We start from the raw sequence: 17425 nt of genomic DNA on the forward strand, positions 1-17425 counted from the left end.
AATCATCGTAACTGTTTTCTAATAAAAAAAAATTTCAAAGATATTAAAGAAATAAGAGATAAAATAATAAAGATTGTTTATCTATAAATTTAAAAATCAAAGATTCATATAGTTTATAGAAATAATAATTTCTTCTTTTTTTAAGTTAAAAGTATAGTAAAATATTTCGTTTTTTTTTATTTTTTAATAATTATATATTTTTTTACAGATTTTTTAAAAATTTAATGATTTATGAATAAAATATTAATAATATATATATAAATAATAATATAAATAAATATATATATATATATTAAATTCTGCATAAATAATATAAGAATTATTGAATATTAAAGAGATTTTTTTAATATTCACATAAAATATTCGAGCGTATTTATTTTATTTTTAAATAAATCTTTTTTTATATATTATATCATATAAACAAATATTTTTAACAACTTGTTTATTATTACTGTTCTTAATTATAAGTATATTATATAATTGTACTCAATAAGACATAGGTCATTCAAAAAATTAACAACCTTTGCAGATAAGAATATTAAAGCGTAAAAAATCAATATAAAACGAAGTCAGTTTGGAATCATGATATGATCATGTACATATTCTAGTTAGAAAAGAACATCATAATTTTAAATTACTAATATTTGCTATGATTTATACTGAATAATAATTAATCTCCCCGGAAAATTACACAAATTAATCTGTTTATAAAAGTATTAAAAAAAATATTTAATAAATCAAAACAAAAATTTGTTGATCAGTTGTTCGATCATTGACATCTGGAGAAGGTATTCAGGACATGCGCACGATAACCTCAAAATATTAAGGGATGATCATACCATTAATCATTTATTATTATTCTGCACTTTGCATGAAGTCGAAAAAGTGCTTGAAATAACATAAAAATGTACGCACGCGAAAAGAATATGACTACAAAACAGAATCATCCCCTTTCTTCGTAAAAGATCATAAATTTAGGAGCATGCGCGTTTGAGATCAGACAGGGGTTGTTGCAGTCAGGGAGGGGCTCTCATCGACAGAGTGACTCAGAATATGCATTCCGGAAAGTACTACATCTTCGTGATTTTTAAGAAGTGACATGCGTATACGACCACTTCGTAATCATACAGTGATATTCTCTTGGAATTCTACACGATGTCATAATTCGTGGCAGTGTTAAGTGTTACGTGGATCGACTGTCAGCTGTCCCTTCACTATGAATGTGAGTACTGCGACCGCTTCTAATATCAACTCGTTTTCTAGCACCAAAGAATGTGGGCGTATGTTTCTCTATTCTCCGTGTATATTAACATAATTAAAAATAAGAATGCAATATCGTTATCTTATAAAGAAAATATGATCAAATCTTTTTATTTATCTTTTTCTTTAGCATATTTCCAAGATATAGTTGAACCTAATACGTCATTGACCTCTGTTACACATAAAATCGATGCGAAGGTTACGTCTAATCGAGAAGCTTTCCGTTTTATACTGCGTTTTGTGCAAATATACCGATCAATACATTTTATCCCAAAAATATTATAAGAAATTATTAACAAAAAAAAGTTACATTAAATTCTCTTATGTCTTAATATTTTAATTATTAATTAAATAATTTTTTTTTAAATTAAATTGTTAAAATCTATATAACAAATAAATAAATCGCTTCCATTTTTATCAATTCTTCGTTTTCTCGTATTTTAATCATGAAATTAAAAAAAAAAACAATAATGAGCAATTTACAAAATTCAAATAGCTCAATACAATTATATCAATAATGATTCATCCTTCTCTCAATTAGACATGAACTCTTTATTAAGATCCAGTGACCTTGTTCTACGGAACATTTAGTTTTATGTGTTGAAAAAACTTAAGAATCATTGCTAATCACTTGATTTCTAACTAATTACAATTTAATATCTTTATTTATTTGTTAAGATTTATACAAATTTATTATTTATGCATATATAAAACAAGATATAGAATAAAATCATATGAGATATAAAAAGAAAAATATGCTTTGGAAAGCAAAAGAAAAGCTATATAATTCAATTAATAAGCAAAATAAATTGATTATATTATTACATATTTTGTAACTTATTATATATAAGTTAGTAATCGTTATTAAATAATTAATTACTAATTAAATAATAATAATTATAACAATTACTATAAAACATATATATATATAAAAACGAGAAATGTTTTTTTAACAATATTTATATATTTTAAATTAAAAAAGAGGATGTATGCAATTTTTTAGCATACATATATTTTCAAAATTATTTTGTTTTATTTGTAAAGATTCAAAAATAACATAATATTTTATAATTTACTACTTTTTTATGAAATAATTTAAAAATTCTTATTACAAACTTTCAGTTTAAATTAAAAACTTTATAAAGGAAAAGAAATAAATATATTTTTTCAATTATTTCATATTTCATTTAAATTATACAAAAAATTCTAGAAAAATTGATTAGATTATGTAATTATATAGATATTCGAAAAAAAATTGTATTTGCAATAATTTATAATAAAAATGTTCTATTGAAATAATAAAAAATTCTAATATATTATTGCAAAATTAATATTTTAAAAATTTATTAAAAATAAAAAATTACTATGTAATTATTTCTAAAGTTAATGCGTCACTATGTGTTAAATATCGAGAGCAATATTGAATTTCATGAATACTCGGTGAACCCTAAATGTCATTATATTTCAATATGGAGAAGTTTTCAATATGGTAACACGATACAGTAAAAAAAATATAATCGCATTTTCTTTCATTTTTCTTAGTATTATAAATATTAGCTAAACTCTAATAAATGGAATTAATAATATGATTATAATCATATTTTTCAGACCTTGGCGACAGGTATTGTTTGTAGCAATGGAGAACGTGTTGGTAAGTTTAATTATGCATTTCGTAATTTATACTTCTTTTCACTTATTTCAAATATGTAGATCAATTTCTGAAAATAAAAATTAATTATGTTGTTATTTAATATATTTTTTAATTGTTTCTTTTCATATCTTTCGTAATAGCTTAATGAGTTTCATTCTTTCATCTTATTAAATATTAATTGCACATATTCATCATATATTCATTTATATAAAAATAATAATGTGAAAATATTTTTTTAATATTTTAATTTTTTGTTAATATAGAAAATTAAAAAAAAATTTTAAATTAAAATATCTTATTATATCTTTATAAATATTTAAAAGTGATTATATTATAGTTTTTTAACATATCCTTTGATCAGAATCATTTAAAATGTTTTCTAAGCAAAAAAATATAAATACTAATACGATTGACATAAACGTGATTTGATCTCGTTTGATGATAATTTTTTATTTATTTTTCTCTAATTTATCTAAATTTGATCAATTTCCTATTGGTTTTTATATTTTACTCTGCAAATAAAGAAGTTTTAGATATTTTTAATATTTAAACCAAGAATTGATTTTTCAGATTTGATTTCATTTTAATAGATATTTCCTTATGATAGTTCAAATTTACAAATTAGATGATTAAGTAGTATACATTAAATTCTTTTTCAATTTGCAAATAAAAAATATATATTTTTAATAATATTTTTGATATTTATAACTAAAATCCATAATATAAAAAAAAAATAAATCATATTGAATTAAATCATGACGAATTAATTCGATTATGTATTATTTTTGTATCACTATGATCTAACCTCTCCTCGTAAATCTATCGATAAAAATCTATCAAAGACAAAATCGATTCGCGTTTGTTACGATCTCCAATATGAAACACTGCGTATGCATTCAATAAGCCAGTAGTAGAGAGCTGCTCTCTATTCTGGCCGAGGCAAAGCGGGTATTTATTAATAGAGATTAAACTCCGCGTCGTGTCGTGCCGTGTGCAAACGCTCTCCCGCGCAAGACGCATGCTGTTAAAGCAGTCTGACTCAGACAGCGGTCCAGAAACTAATTCTGCCAAAATAAACGTGAAAAAATTGTGTTATATATCAATTAAATTATATACATAATTTCTATTGGATTAAAGCTATCTATTTTCATGATTTTGAAAACAAGTGTTATATTCAGTGTTGCTTTATAAGCATTGATATCAGAATAAACTGTGTGTGATCAGTTATCTAGTGATTTACATGTAAATGATTTATTTCAAAAATTATTTATCATATGAATATCCAGTGTAACGATAACAATTTTGTACTTGAATATTTCTTATGTATATTATTTATGAAAAAGACTTTTGTCTTTTTTTTTTAAGGCACTTATGGATCCATCCTTTTTTATTCAATCATTATTATAGAGAATATACAACTTGCAAAAAAATACTCATTACGATTTTGAAATTCGCTTAATTATTATTTTTACATATTTATTGTTGAAGTTTATAGTATATTAGAAATTCATCAAATATGCTTTTGGTGCATGTTTACATACATTTATTTACTATAAAACCAATAAAATTATAATCCTTTTGACATTATTAATACACGATAAATTATTAAAGTATAAATAAGTTTAATATACTTTTAATTGCATTGAAAGTTCTGTTTATATTATATTATATTTTGAATCGTTTAATAAATTATATATATATATAATATATATAATATATAATTTTATTATAATTTATATTACATATAATATATATATTTAAAATTTTTTTAATATAATATTTATAATAATATTTTTTATAATAAAATATTCTCTGAATCGATTAGTTTCATCTATGAATAATTTTAATGCATTTATCGATTAATATGATTCAATAATTTTTATTTTCATTCTGAATTTTGAAATGTTAATCAGTTCGATGAATTCTTATTATCTTAATATTCGATTAACTTAAAACAATTGATTCACCACTTGTTGCAATTTAAGTAGTTGAACGTGTATACTGACGTAATGACTATTATTATTATTATTGATTAGAATTTTAAACTAATGCTAAAACTATATATTGCAATTGTTTTTTACAATTAATTTTCTATATCTTTGATGAAACCATATGTATATATCCTTTATTTTGATGTTTCGATAATTTACATAAATCATTTTAATTATTATATTTCATTAACATTTTATTTTTATTTTAAAATTTTAGAATTTTTTAATATTGATAATTTTCAAATATTTCTGGATCAATAATTTTATAATAATTATTGATTTGTTATGTTTTACATAAAAAAATTTAATCTGTACTATTTGAAATCTTATTTTAATTTATATATATATATTTTAGATAAAGATTAACGAACTAGAAAAATATTTGAAAAAAATAAAAAAAGATTAAGATAATTTAAAAAACATTTCAAAATTCAAATCAAATTTTTTTAGTTATATCTTTCTTTTTATTTTATTGTAAAACCAAAATAACATTTTTGGCTTCTTAAAAACTTGTGCAGTTATATTTTTCATACATAGATAGTATAAAAGTATAAAAGCAAAAACGTTCGGCAACAATATGTGTGATCATTTTTCGTGATATAAACGGTAAGCGAAATGATGTGCTGCTAAACAAAGGCATCTTTGAAAGATGTCATCGGTTTGACTACAGACGGATATCAACTTTGTTTTACACGTATTTCATATGTCAAAGTGCACACATCTTTCATACAGAAACTGTTAAAAAACTGTGGAGTGTTGTGAGAATTGTTCCTATTCGTGATGTAACTTTAATGTGATAAATATATAACACATGTGTATGATGAAAAGTGAATATTTTAAAACAATGGACAAAAGAGCTATGATATTTTCATATTTAAACTATTAATAAATTTTGATCTATTTATCTGTTTCTTTTAAACTACATATATATATGTGATTTGATTGATTGTGAAATTCTCTTCAAGAATTTTTATTAAATATTTTGACTGGTTATCCAGTGAAAAAACGTTACTACTATGTTGTAACGTGATAGAATAATAAAAACGCTGAATATTGACAAATGATGATAGTGCTTTTGTTGTGCGTCATCATGAAAATAGCAGAGTTTTCTGTGGGTCGTATGAGCCCACCATTTCAAACGCCTGCACAACCGCCACATCTTCATTATGGCAAACGCAAGAGACAAGAACGAAAATATTACCATCGATTTCATGAAAAATGCAATTGTCTACTATATAATCGTAAGAAAATAAAAAATGAATATATTATATTTTTATATATGCTTTCTATTATATATTTTTAATTTATATTTAAGTATTTAAATATGTTAGGATTTGATAGAAAGTTTATTGATAATTGGAATAATTCATTTGATAAGATAATAGTTATTAAAAATTTCATAGATTGAAATTACTAATGTGTTTAGTAATTTAATTCTTTGCAAAGAAAAAATCTATATATATATAAAGTCAATTTTCAAATGTATTTAGTTATCTAGATAAATTAATTATTATTAGAAAATTGTATATATTATTTCATTCAAGGCTATGCGTGTTTATTAATAAACATAATAATCAATTTAAATAATGTACTCTTAAAAATTACATTTCTACATTTTAACAAATTGTGTTATTGTAAGTCCATTTAAAGAGTTAAAATGTTTACTAATTTAAAATTCTTTCGCAATTATACTATAAATATAATTGTATATATACATACACATACAAGAATAATGTATCTTACTATTTCGAATAACATTCTATGTAGGAGTATATAATATTCATATACTTGATAAAAATATGAAATGTTTCAACACACAGAAACATGCTTATATGATAATATTATTAAACAATAATTATAGAACAATTATAATTATAATTAATTTTGAATTATTATAAAAAAGTTTTTAGAAAGATACAAAATAAATATTTTCATTAAAAAATGAAATTAAAAATGCTTGAAAGATTTCTAAACTTTAAAATAATACTACATGTTTTAATATAATATAAAATGATATAAAAAAATGATTTTTTATAACTGAAATATACTTATTATTTAATTATTGAAAAATTGTAAATGAAAAATTAAGTTAAATGAATAGATTTTTTTGGCAAAAATAAAGTGGAATTATATTTCATGAGTTCATGCATAAAATTTTCGTTGTGTCGCAAAATTTAGCTCTTGAATTTCTTCTGGCACTTCCCTCACTGCAGTTTGCTAAAATTATCTTTTACTCTCGACTTGAACGAAGTACTGTAAAAGATTTTTCCTCAGACATGTAAAACTACGACTAACGACTAATTAATTAACTAACATTAATATTCAAACTATCAAATATGTAACTAATAATAATAACCATATACAACTAAAAATTTATTCCACAAAAAATTATTTCGATAATTAATTAAATAATAAAAATAAAATTTATATAATTTTAATTATGTTTAATTTTCTTGAATTTAATGATATTAAGGACATTCTAAAATAAAACTAATTTCTATATAAAATATTTTATAAAATATAGTAACTTTACATAAAATATAACGCACGAAAAACACAACTAAATTCAATTGATTCTTTATTTACAGATTCTTATATATAATATTTATTAAAATAGTTTTGTTATAATTTTATTATTATAAATATTTTTCACAATTTAGACAATGTTTATCATCTTAATTAATTTATTTTTATTATTTTAATAATTGGATCTCACTTATTATTAGAGGCAAAAGTATTTATAATTAATTATTAATCTGATTTCTCATTTCATCATGATTTTTAAAGTATTTTTTTTAAACATATTGCACTGATAAAATAGTTAACAATCAAATATGTAATATTAAGAATAAATATTAAGAAAGTAGGTAGATTGAAAATGAACTTCTTATAATTTATATAGTTTTTGATAATTTATTAGTTTATGATAAAAAATCTATAGCAGTACAAAGAATCAAATGTTTTATTCAAATCTAAATTTTTTAATATATAGTAAAAAGAATCTAATATATTATATTTATCAGACTTGTATCTGATTTCCTTTTATTCACCCTTTACGCTGGATTGATAATGCTCATGCGCTGCATAAGCAATTGTACTCCATAGGCGCAGTTAAAATGAATTCTTATGAGTGACGGACGGATTGTCGCCATATGGTCGTGAACATGAGTGTTTTCGGATAACATTTATTAAATGTAAATATTTTCTGTAAAACAAAAAATTCCATCGATTCTGGCGATGCGATGGAAAAAAATTATTCGAGGTACGATTTATAACTCGTATTTAAAACAATTTTCTTATTATGCTGTATCAATATATCTTATTCTTAGTGACAAAATGTGTCAAAGATCGTCAAAAATACATATAACAATTATTCATTCAACTTTTTATATTATTAATCGTAAATAATAATTATAAATCATATTACTACATATACTACATAATTTATGATGTTCATAACTTTATCTATTATTATGTTATCTACTTTATACATTTATTAAATTTATATAAATTTAAAACTAAAATTAATATATACAATTAATATATAAATTAAATCGTTATATACCATATTCTTATTTTTTATTAATGTTTTTAAATACTTATAATAATATTATATATATTGTATTGTCAATTAATTTATATATATAATTCTTGTGTAATCTTTTTTTCATTACGTTAAACTAAATATTTTTTCTAAAAGATTATTAGATTGTTTTTTTGTTTTTATTTCAATAATTTGAGAACAAATTATTTATTATATCATCATATTATATGTTATATGTATTTTTTACACCATCATCAATTTTTTATATAGAAATTAATATGTTTTAATCGATTAATTAATTATTTATTATATGATAACTAACCTTAAAACACGCTCTCTTAACTGTCGTGATGACGCGCAGCCTTGATCATCCCCGATACGGGACACGAGCACTTACTCAAATAAGTCCGCCATAACCTCAGCCTGACGTCATTGATTGACATTTCTTTATCTTGAACATTCCACACTTTATGAAGGAAGAGAAACATCTAGCATGATTAGTGTTATCAATATATTGCTGATATTATTTTATTGAAAGTGAATCATTAATTATTTCCTTGTAGTAGTCCAGAAAAATATGTTCATTATTAATATATTATAATATTATATCAAAAATAATTATCATATGTTTTTTTTTTAATAATGTGTAATACTATAAAATATCTGATATATATATAAACTGATAATAATAAATTGATATCCAATTTTTCATATTTTTTTAATGTGATTTATATATGAAATATGACATATAATAATATGAGGTATAATCAAAGTGTAAACAATATAAATATGCCCAATTATAATCAATATAATTTTATTACATAATTTTTAATAAACAAAAAACATCACATTATGCATAATTTGCAATCTTATATTGATAACAAAAATATAGTTAATAAATCACAAAAATATTTTATCTATTCTAAATATGGTTTGTTCTTGAATTTTTTTTAATTATATATTGCTTATTTACTACATCACATAATTCAAAAATTATGACTTTAAAGAAAATAATATTAAATGTTCTAAATTTTTATAAAACTATATATAAATAAAAAAATATAAATTAAAATAATTTTTTTTATACCAATTTTATATATAAAAAATGCAATTTGAGTTATGTTAATGTTATAGCAAATGAGTGATATAATTTGATAATTACTTATTAATATTTTAGGTGCAGGCAAAGGGGCTGCAGTGATGGAAGATCCACAAACACCAGGATCTGATTGCAATTCCAATCCTGCAACAGATTCTATCCAACATGATTTAATTAGTTCTGAGTTTGTACAAGATAATGTGGAATATCAATGGTTCATTGATTATGGGTAAAATTTTATTAAATTATAATTTTTATATTTTAATTATTTTCCTATAAATATATATATTTATATTTATACAAAATACTAGCTACAGAGGAGATGGAGGACTTCATGTTCATCCAAGTGTATTATCTTCACTCTCTGCTTCATATTCTCGAGAAGATTTGGGCTATTATGATGATCTTGCCCGAAATTTGGATGCTAATTTGGCAGAAATTGATATGGAAAGTTTTCGTACAGCAGATATTCACACTCTGCTTACAGCATTACCTGTCATGTGTACAGATCCAGTTCAGCATTCAGAGGTAATAATATTGATTTCTATGTATTTTATTTATTTTATAATCTTTTATTTATATTATGATATAGTTATATAATCTGATTATCAGAAACAATTATTTTGATTGTGGATAGTTTGCAAGCAAATATATTTTATAAATTTCTTGAACAATCACAAAAAATAATACTTTATATTCTTATTAATATATATCAATATCAATATATAATATTGATGAATTGAAACAAATTTTTGTAAATATTATTCTTTTTTTACAATAATCATTGTATTTTTAACATTTTAACATAAATTATAATATTTTAAAATATTTACTGTTTTTCCATTTTTGTTATAAATAATATTTTAAAAATATTATATATCTTCATTGTCATGGCAGTTTAACTATCAAAGGGAACGATATGCTAGTATATCTGGATCTGTTATGGAAAAACTTGACATCGGTTCATCAATCAGCCCTCATACCAGCAGTCAGGTATGATAATGGCTGAAAATGTTGAATTTCTTTTCTGTATTGATGTTTTTTCAATACTGAAGATAGAATAAAACATTATATGAGTTATGATATGAGTTTTGCTTAACTTGAAAATAAAACTTGATTTGCTTGCAATTCCTCTGCATGATTAATGTAAGAAATAAATAATTGCTGATTTGATTATGTAACAATTGAAGATATGAAAATAATATAACAAAATGATATTTAAAAAATGCATGAAAATAAACAATATTAATTTTGCAAATTGCATGGTAAATTATTTAAAAGTATTTAGAATTTATAATAAAACTATATTTTATATTAAAGGGAGAAGATTCAGCTTGTTCAACAACAGATACAATTTCAATATGCAAATCATCATTACTCTTTTCACCTTTGAAAGAGACACCTATACTACCACCAGGAGGTAGTTATAGCGTAGACTCTCTGGACTGTGAAGATATGCTTTTAACATGCCAGACAAATAATAAAGACAATTATACTATTGCTTTTGAGGGTAGTATCACAATGTATTCGGATGGTTCTCAAGATTTTGAAAATCAAGGTATAAATATAAATAATTTTCCAATATATAAATAACAAACAAATATAATTTTATTATCTTTTTACAGAGAAACAAAAAACTTATGAAACAGTAGAACCATATTATAATAGAAATACAGATTTGAAAAATGTATTAGATTTATCAATGGCATGTTCTGATTCTAAAATATATACTACATGGAGCAATTTGAAACATTCTTCTATGAATAAAATTATAACTCGCCATCCATCAGGTAATAACAATACAATACCAGAATTTTCACATGGTGTAGAAAATATTATATCTGTAACAAATAAAAGAAGTCAAAGTTTGCCAGATCTTACTCAAGCCACTCAATTACATCTCAATATACCTCTTAATTTTTCCGTAAGTTTTTTTAAAATTTATATTTTTCTTATATTTTCAAAAAAATATTTTTATAAATTAATGTATTAAAAATGTTTGAATAGGTTGATTCTGCAGAATCAAATAATCATGCACAACAATTACATAGTTCAGGATCTGTAATGAGTCGATCTATAAATGAAGAAAGTTCTGATAATGGAGAACATAATTTAACAGAAAAAAGATTACAAAATTTAAGTCTTGTAAAATTATTTATGAAACAAAAAAGTATGAGTGCTGAAGGAATGAGTCTTACTTTGGATCAATCAGATTCTGCTAGTGATAATGGATGGCCTACAAATAATAGTGCTAGTGACAGTGGTACTAATACAAATACACAAATACAACGGCAAAATATAAATAATATTTCTAAACATCAAGTTCCAGAAAGTGATTTTTCTATTAATTGGGTTAAAAGTGATCTTCATAATAATCAAGAAATGGAAAATGAGAAAGACAGTTTTAATGACATTCCAAAATATACTTCAACAATAAGTGAACAAAAAGATGAAATGATGTCATCTGCATCTGTAGAGGAATTATCAGAAAATATGTCTAAATCAGATTTAATTCATGATAATGATATTAATCAAAATGATTTTGATGTCATTCCTGTTTTCGAACATCAACGAAAAACCGCATGGGTCAAATCTTTAGAAAAGAAATATCCAATTTGTAAGACAATGGGCATTCAAGCAATAGCTGAAACAGAAGATAATTCGGTTCAAACATCATTAATATTTACAACGTCTGTCAAGGAAAAAGAAAGTCCTTCTTTAAGAGAAACAATTGTTAACAAAAAGCCAATTTATGTTGTATATCCGAATTATGCTTTACCTGATTTATCATTTTTCAATATTAAAGATACAAAATTGGATAATATAGCTTTAAAACCGCAATGCTTTGGAAAAAATAGAGTTAGCTGGAAACATACTGGTAGATCCAGTAGACCATTCTCGTGTAATGATATAGATGCATTGCGTCAACGAGGATTTTCACATGTTAAAGACTGGGAGTCATTGACATTCCTTTTGCCTACTGAATATAAGAAAATTTTACACGATGTACCGGAAGTTTCGAGGCATATTAATATTCATGAAGAAACGAGAAAGCCTTTATTTTGTCTATCTCCTCCAATGCGTCATAAAACTCGTACCATAAGTGAAATCATACCAAATAATTCATCCTCTACTAGTAGTACTGCGACACAACCATCCTCTGGATATCGAGGATCTTCTACAATATTAACAGATTCTTCAACAAATCAACAAACATTAAATAATACAACCAATCCATTATATCTTTACCGTTATGATAGTATTAGTTCTGAGGCCAGTTTAGTAAGTAATGAAAAAAAAGTGCATAGACAAGTTAATAAAACAAAAAAAACCTGTCCATCTCTCCCAAAACGATCTCTTTCATTACCTTATGGAGATCGTGAAACTGAATTTCCTCATGGAAAAGTGCCACCAAGACCACCTTTACCCAGAAGTATTTTAAGGAAAAGCAAGGTTCCTGCAAATAAAAGATATAGCATGTTTGAAATGGGAGATGTAGAAGAAATAGAAGATCAATCTTCTGAAACAAATAAAAGAATGTCTTTACAAGAACCATATTATATGAATAATGATTTATTACCATGTCGCAGTCGAATCGTTGATTTAGAGAAAGATGTTGATGAAACGGAAGAAAGATATATAGGTATATATATATTGAATTATTTTATTATTATTATACTTTATAATATAATTATTTAATTCTTTAATATTATTTTAGAAAGAGCAAATGAAATAGTTAATATTGGAGACTTAGAGACTGAAAATTCTGAAAATAGCGAAGATGATATAAAACAATTGGAAGAATTTTTGAAGCGTAGTGGTTTTTCATCACAGAGTAGTGATGGAGATGTTGAAGATCCCGATGTTAAATTAAGATCGTATGTAAGAAAGTTTTTAGCTCTCAGGATGAATAAAGATGTTACCAAAGCTACTGATATGATAGAATCACAGAAAAAGACTGTCAGTTTTGCCATAAACCAAAGGAAAAAATATTTAGATAATAAGGTAATTTTATTTAATTTTTGTATTATTATTTATTTAAGTTATTATTTAATTAAGTTTTTTATATACTTTTTTTGAAAAAAATATATTTCAGATTAATAATTTAAATATTGCAAATGAACAAAATAAAGATGCTGGCTTTACTGAAGAAAGAAAAGCAATGAGTCCAGATAATAAATTAGATTTAGATGAAAAAAGAAGTAAATATATTATTTATGATTTTAATATAATTTTATTTTTAATTTTTAAATAATAAATTATGAATATACATACAAATTTCCAGAAATGATACTATCTGCAAATAAAGCAGTAGATTTATTATTAAAATATTGGAATAGTGAATCAATCCATGGTAGACAAAATTATAATGATAAAAATGAATGTGCTCAAATTTGTGTTAGCAATTTGTGTCCAGCTTTATATGCTATTATGTCAGATGGATTAAAATCACATTTAAATTCTACATTTGGACCAATAACAAATAGTGTTTGGCAAGTTGTTGAAGCTTCTTCTCAACAAGGTCCAGTTACTAAAACATTAAATGAATTAGTACAAAAAATTAATGGTGAAGATGTTATTACAGAGGGAATGCTAAAGTTTCATGCATTTGTATTTGGTTTATTAAAGTAAGTTAACACAATACTAAGAGAAATCACGTTATTTTATATATATATGTATTATTGTCGTATTATAAACAAATTATCATTTTTCAGTTTAAGAGCTTTGGATGCATGGTTTGCATATTTATGTACAAGAGAATCCATCTTAAGGAAACATTATAATAGTAACAGTTTATTTGTGGCAGCTTTAGCCAATGCAAATGCACGAGAAGTTGTCGATGCTCTCTTACATATTTTAAATCCTCTTGCATTTTGTCCATTTCAACTTGATCTTCTATATCAATATCGTCAACTTCATAATAGTTTTGGCAGTTTAAATAATCATACCATAAATGTTAGTATTATTAAATAATTAATTTTTAATATCTTTAACATTAAATTTATATTATTAAAATATTTCACAGGCTGTAAACTTTAGAAATATTGATCTTACTGCAAAAGAAAATCATTTTGATAAAACAGATACATGTGCAATGGTTTCTAGTCCCAGAAAAATACGTCCACGATCGTGCGTTGCTTATAGTAACTATGATGATAAATCTGGTGGTATACATAAGTCAGATATGGAAACGGTTAAAAAACGCTTAAGTAATCCTATAGGATCAAAAATATTTCGTACTCTCGATAAATTGACTTCTGAAGATTCTGAAGATTATACTGATAGTTTAGAGCATTCACCATTAAATAGAGCTTCGAATAAACAACCTATGTCAAGAAAATCTCATAGTCCAGATAATAAAATAGATGACGAAGACAATATGTCTGGAGAAGAGAAATTTAGAAAACTTCAAGAAAAATGGGAATTAATGGTTGGAAAAGAAGATACCAAAATTCAACCACCAATGTCGACGCCTTTATCACCTACGAAAACACCTACTAATGTAGGAAAATCTAAAATACCTAGGCTTCTTACCTCACCAGTAAAACAATCAAATATAATATCAGGACCTACTAAAAACACGAAATGTCCTATTTCGGGAATTCCATCGTTAAAAAAACCTATTATATTATCAACAACAAAAATTATTCCAAAGAAATCTTTAGAAACAAGAAGCAAAGATACAACAAAACGTACTAGTAGAGTGGATCAAGAAATAGTAGGAACAACAAGAACTCATTTAACGAGACCTAGTTCTCTACCATACAAATCTTATGGCGTAATGTCTAAAGATAAAAATTTAATATCTCCTCAAAGACGAGCGGCGTCTACATCTTTACCACGACCAACTACTACTAGTACTACAAGAAATCCTCCTGCAAAAAAGCCACTTAAGTAAGTAAAGAAAAAATGAATGTAATGTATAATATAGTTTTATTTAATAGTTTATTAAATATTAATCTAATGAATTGTAAAATTTAATATTTTTATTATTTTATCAATTGTAGAATTTAATCTTATTATTTATAATTTTTATTAAATTATATATCGATATTTTTTATTTATAATTTTAGAACTTAATTTTTTGTTATCTTTTTTGTTTCCTTTTTATAGATTAGTTAAATAATAGATCGCGCATCTCGGTTCCAGAGAGGTTCGCACAGTTACACATAGAATGCCATCAGATAACGGGCATCTTGCATTTGGAGAAGGTGAGAAGCTGAAAGTAATTTTAGAAGTAGATAGTAAATGGTTGTTATGTGCGAGAGGTGATCGGAAAGGTCTGGTTCCGCGGATGTGTGTGCATAATATTCAGACTTAGCCTTAGATTAAATATAAGAAAACTAAAAAATAATTTAAGTGGAACAAAGATATAAGACTTAAATGTTAAGAAATTTAATGTTACGAAGAAAAATGTGTACAGTGTATTAAAGGAAAGGTATAGAATTGTTTTTAAAATATGACGTGTTATTATCTATAATTGTTTGAAGCTTCATTTATATCGAATTGCGATAGTATTATATAACTGTATTGTCATTGACAAGAAAGTAGATATCACTAGTCATAGGCTTTCAAATCAGATTATATTTAATTAATTGAACATACATCTATTTATAACCAGAATGTACATATATACAGTAAAATATGATAATAATGATGATAAAGACGATAATGACGTATAATAACTTACAATAATTATGAATGTAACTGTGATCATAGAGTATAGGTAAGTTTATTAATGCGATTGTACGATAACATTGAATTTCATTTTTAACCTTCTAACTTATATTTTATTATTATCTATTCCGTACATCGCACGATTAATAAATATTTCATTTAGTTTTATCTGATGTATAAATTATTACATCGCGTGCTTGTGATTCGCAACAATCACATTTTTTTACTTGCTTCATGTATTCTTTAGTATGCTGAAGCATACAATATAATCAAATAAAATCTAAGATCGTAATTGTATTCCTGTATATTTCTTCCGTACAGTATATTCCTTAAGGCATCTTATTTATTTAGAATATGAATGTAGTGTAAATAAACGAATATAAATAATAAATATAAAGTGTATAAATTAAAAGAAAATAATTCTAGTTTGAAAAAATATTAATCTTTTAAAATCTGAAATATTTTTTAAATAATTTTAAATTATATTATGCAAATTAAACAATTTTGATAGAATTAGATATATGTAAAAAAAAAACTTATAACTTAATAAGCGGCAAATAAGAAAAGGTGTTACTAGATATGTTTTATAAAAATAAAATTTTCATATTTATTAAATATGTTTTTTAAATTTGTTCCTGTTTTCTGCAAACTTTGATGTTCCAATTTTAATTATCTTGTTTATTAAAATGTTTATTATTTTGTATGTTTTTTTTGTATGCAGTGCAATTGTGTTATATATTATATATTATTAACAAAATAAACTGTTATTATAAACCAGTTGTAATGGTATGACAAATGGTAATTCATTTTATTCCTAATATATAAATAATGCTATTTTATTACAAAACAAAGGCAAAATTATCTACATAATTAGATGCTAAAAATGTTACATTATATTATTTTTTCAAGCACCGCTTTTTTATTCCCTCTTATAATGTTTACGATCGATACCGTGATCATTTCATATTCTGAGGAACTTTTTCTGTAACTAACATTTCTTATATACAATTTTATGAAAATGATAATTTCTATTAGAATTGATACATTTCATTTGTTATTTCATTAACGCAACATTTTCGTATATTCTTATGGTATAAAAATTGTCAAGCCAACGATACAAAAATTTGTTACTATATAATATGATTTTGAAAACAGTTACATCCAATGTGCATAGGAACATTCTATTGCTATGAGTCACATTA

General features: G+C 23.6%; 1 protein-coding gene and 2 long non-coding RNA genes across 10 annotated transcripts; 1 reads left to right on the forward strand and 2 right to left on the reverse strand.

Moving 5' to 3' along the window:
• Positions 1–1079: 1079 nt before the first annotated feature.
• On the forward strand, positions 1080–17000 carry LOC100866882 (uncharacterized). Of its 8 annotated transcripts, none has more exons than XM_086903211.1 (14): positions 1080–1222; positions 2869–2911; positions 9624–9774; positions 9857–10073; positions 10443–10538; positions 10866–11103; positions 11171–11469; positions 11553–13188; positions 13264–13550; positions 13642–13747; positions 13831–14173; positions 14261–14501; positions 14572–15440; positions 15696–17000. In XM_086903211.1, the coding sequence occupies exons 1-14, from the start codon at positions 1217–1219 to the stop codon at positions 15865–15867; spliced, it is 4704 nt and encodes a 1567-aa protein (XP_086759337.1). In that variant the 5' UTR covers positions 1080–1216; the 3' UTR covers positions 15868–17000. The 8 variants fall into 8 exon arrangements, with proteins under 8 accessions (XP_086759337.1, XP_086759340.1, XP_086759335.1 ...); XM_086903209.1 differs by lacking the exons at positions 1080–1222; positions 2869–2911 and adding exons at positions 3943–4153; positions 5421–6143; XM_086903213.1 differs by lacking the exons at positions 1080–1222; positions 2869–2911 and adding exons at positions 3943–4153; positions 5440–6143 and having other exon boundaries at positions 15660–17000.
• LOC147658305 (uncharacterized) lies at positions 2702–3969 on the reverse strand. Its single transcript, XR_015290712.1, has 2 exons — positions 3717–3969; positions 2702–2978 (listed from the first exon to the last, which is right to left on the reverse strand). It is a non-coding gene; the product is annotated as an uncharacterized LOC147658305 (long non-coding RNA).
• LOC147658306 (uncharacterized) lies at positions 7790–9220 on the reverse strand. The gene is made up of 2 exons (XR_015290711.1): positions 8769–9220; positions 7790–8133 (listed from the first exon to the last, which is right to left on the reverse strand). It is a non-coding gene; the product is annotated as an uncharacterized LOC147658306 (long non-coding RNA).
• Positions 17001–17425: the final 425 nt, after the last annotated feature.

This window comes from Apis florea, unplaced genomic scaffold (assembly GCF_048593485.1).
Source record: "Apis florea isolate Af1SG1 unplaced genomic scaffold, ASM4859348v1 contig_2291_pilon, whole genome shotgun sequence".
NCBI classification, from domain to species: Eukaryota; Metazoa; Arthropoda; class Insecta; order Hymenoptera; family Apidae; genus Apis; species Apis florea.

Excerpts from the sequence above, each read along its gene's own strand:
- LOC100866882 (XM_086903209.1), top strand. The coding sequence starts at position 5,963 with ATGATGATAGTGCTTTTGTTGTGCGTCATCATGAAAATAGCAGAGTTT. Across the intron at positions 6,144-9,623 it reads CAATTGTCTACTATATAATC|GTGCAGGCAAAGGGGCTGCA; the intron begins GTAAGAAAATAA and ends TTAATATTTTAG. Across the intron at positions 14,502-14,571 it reads TAAATAATCATACCATAAAT|GCTGTAAACTTTAGAAATAT; the intron begins GTTAGTATTATT and ends AATATTTCACAG.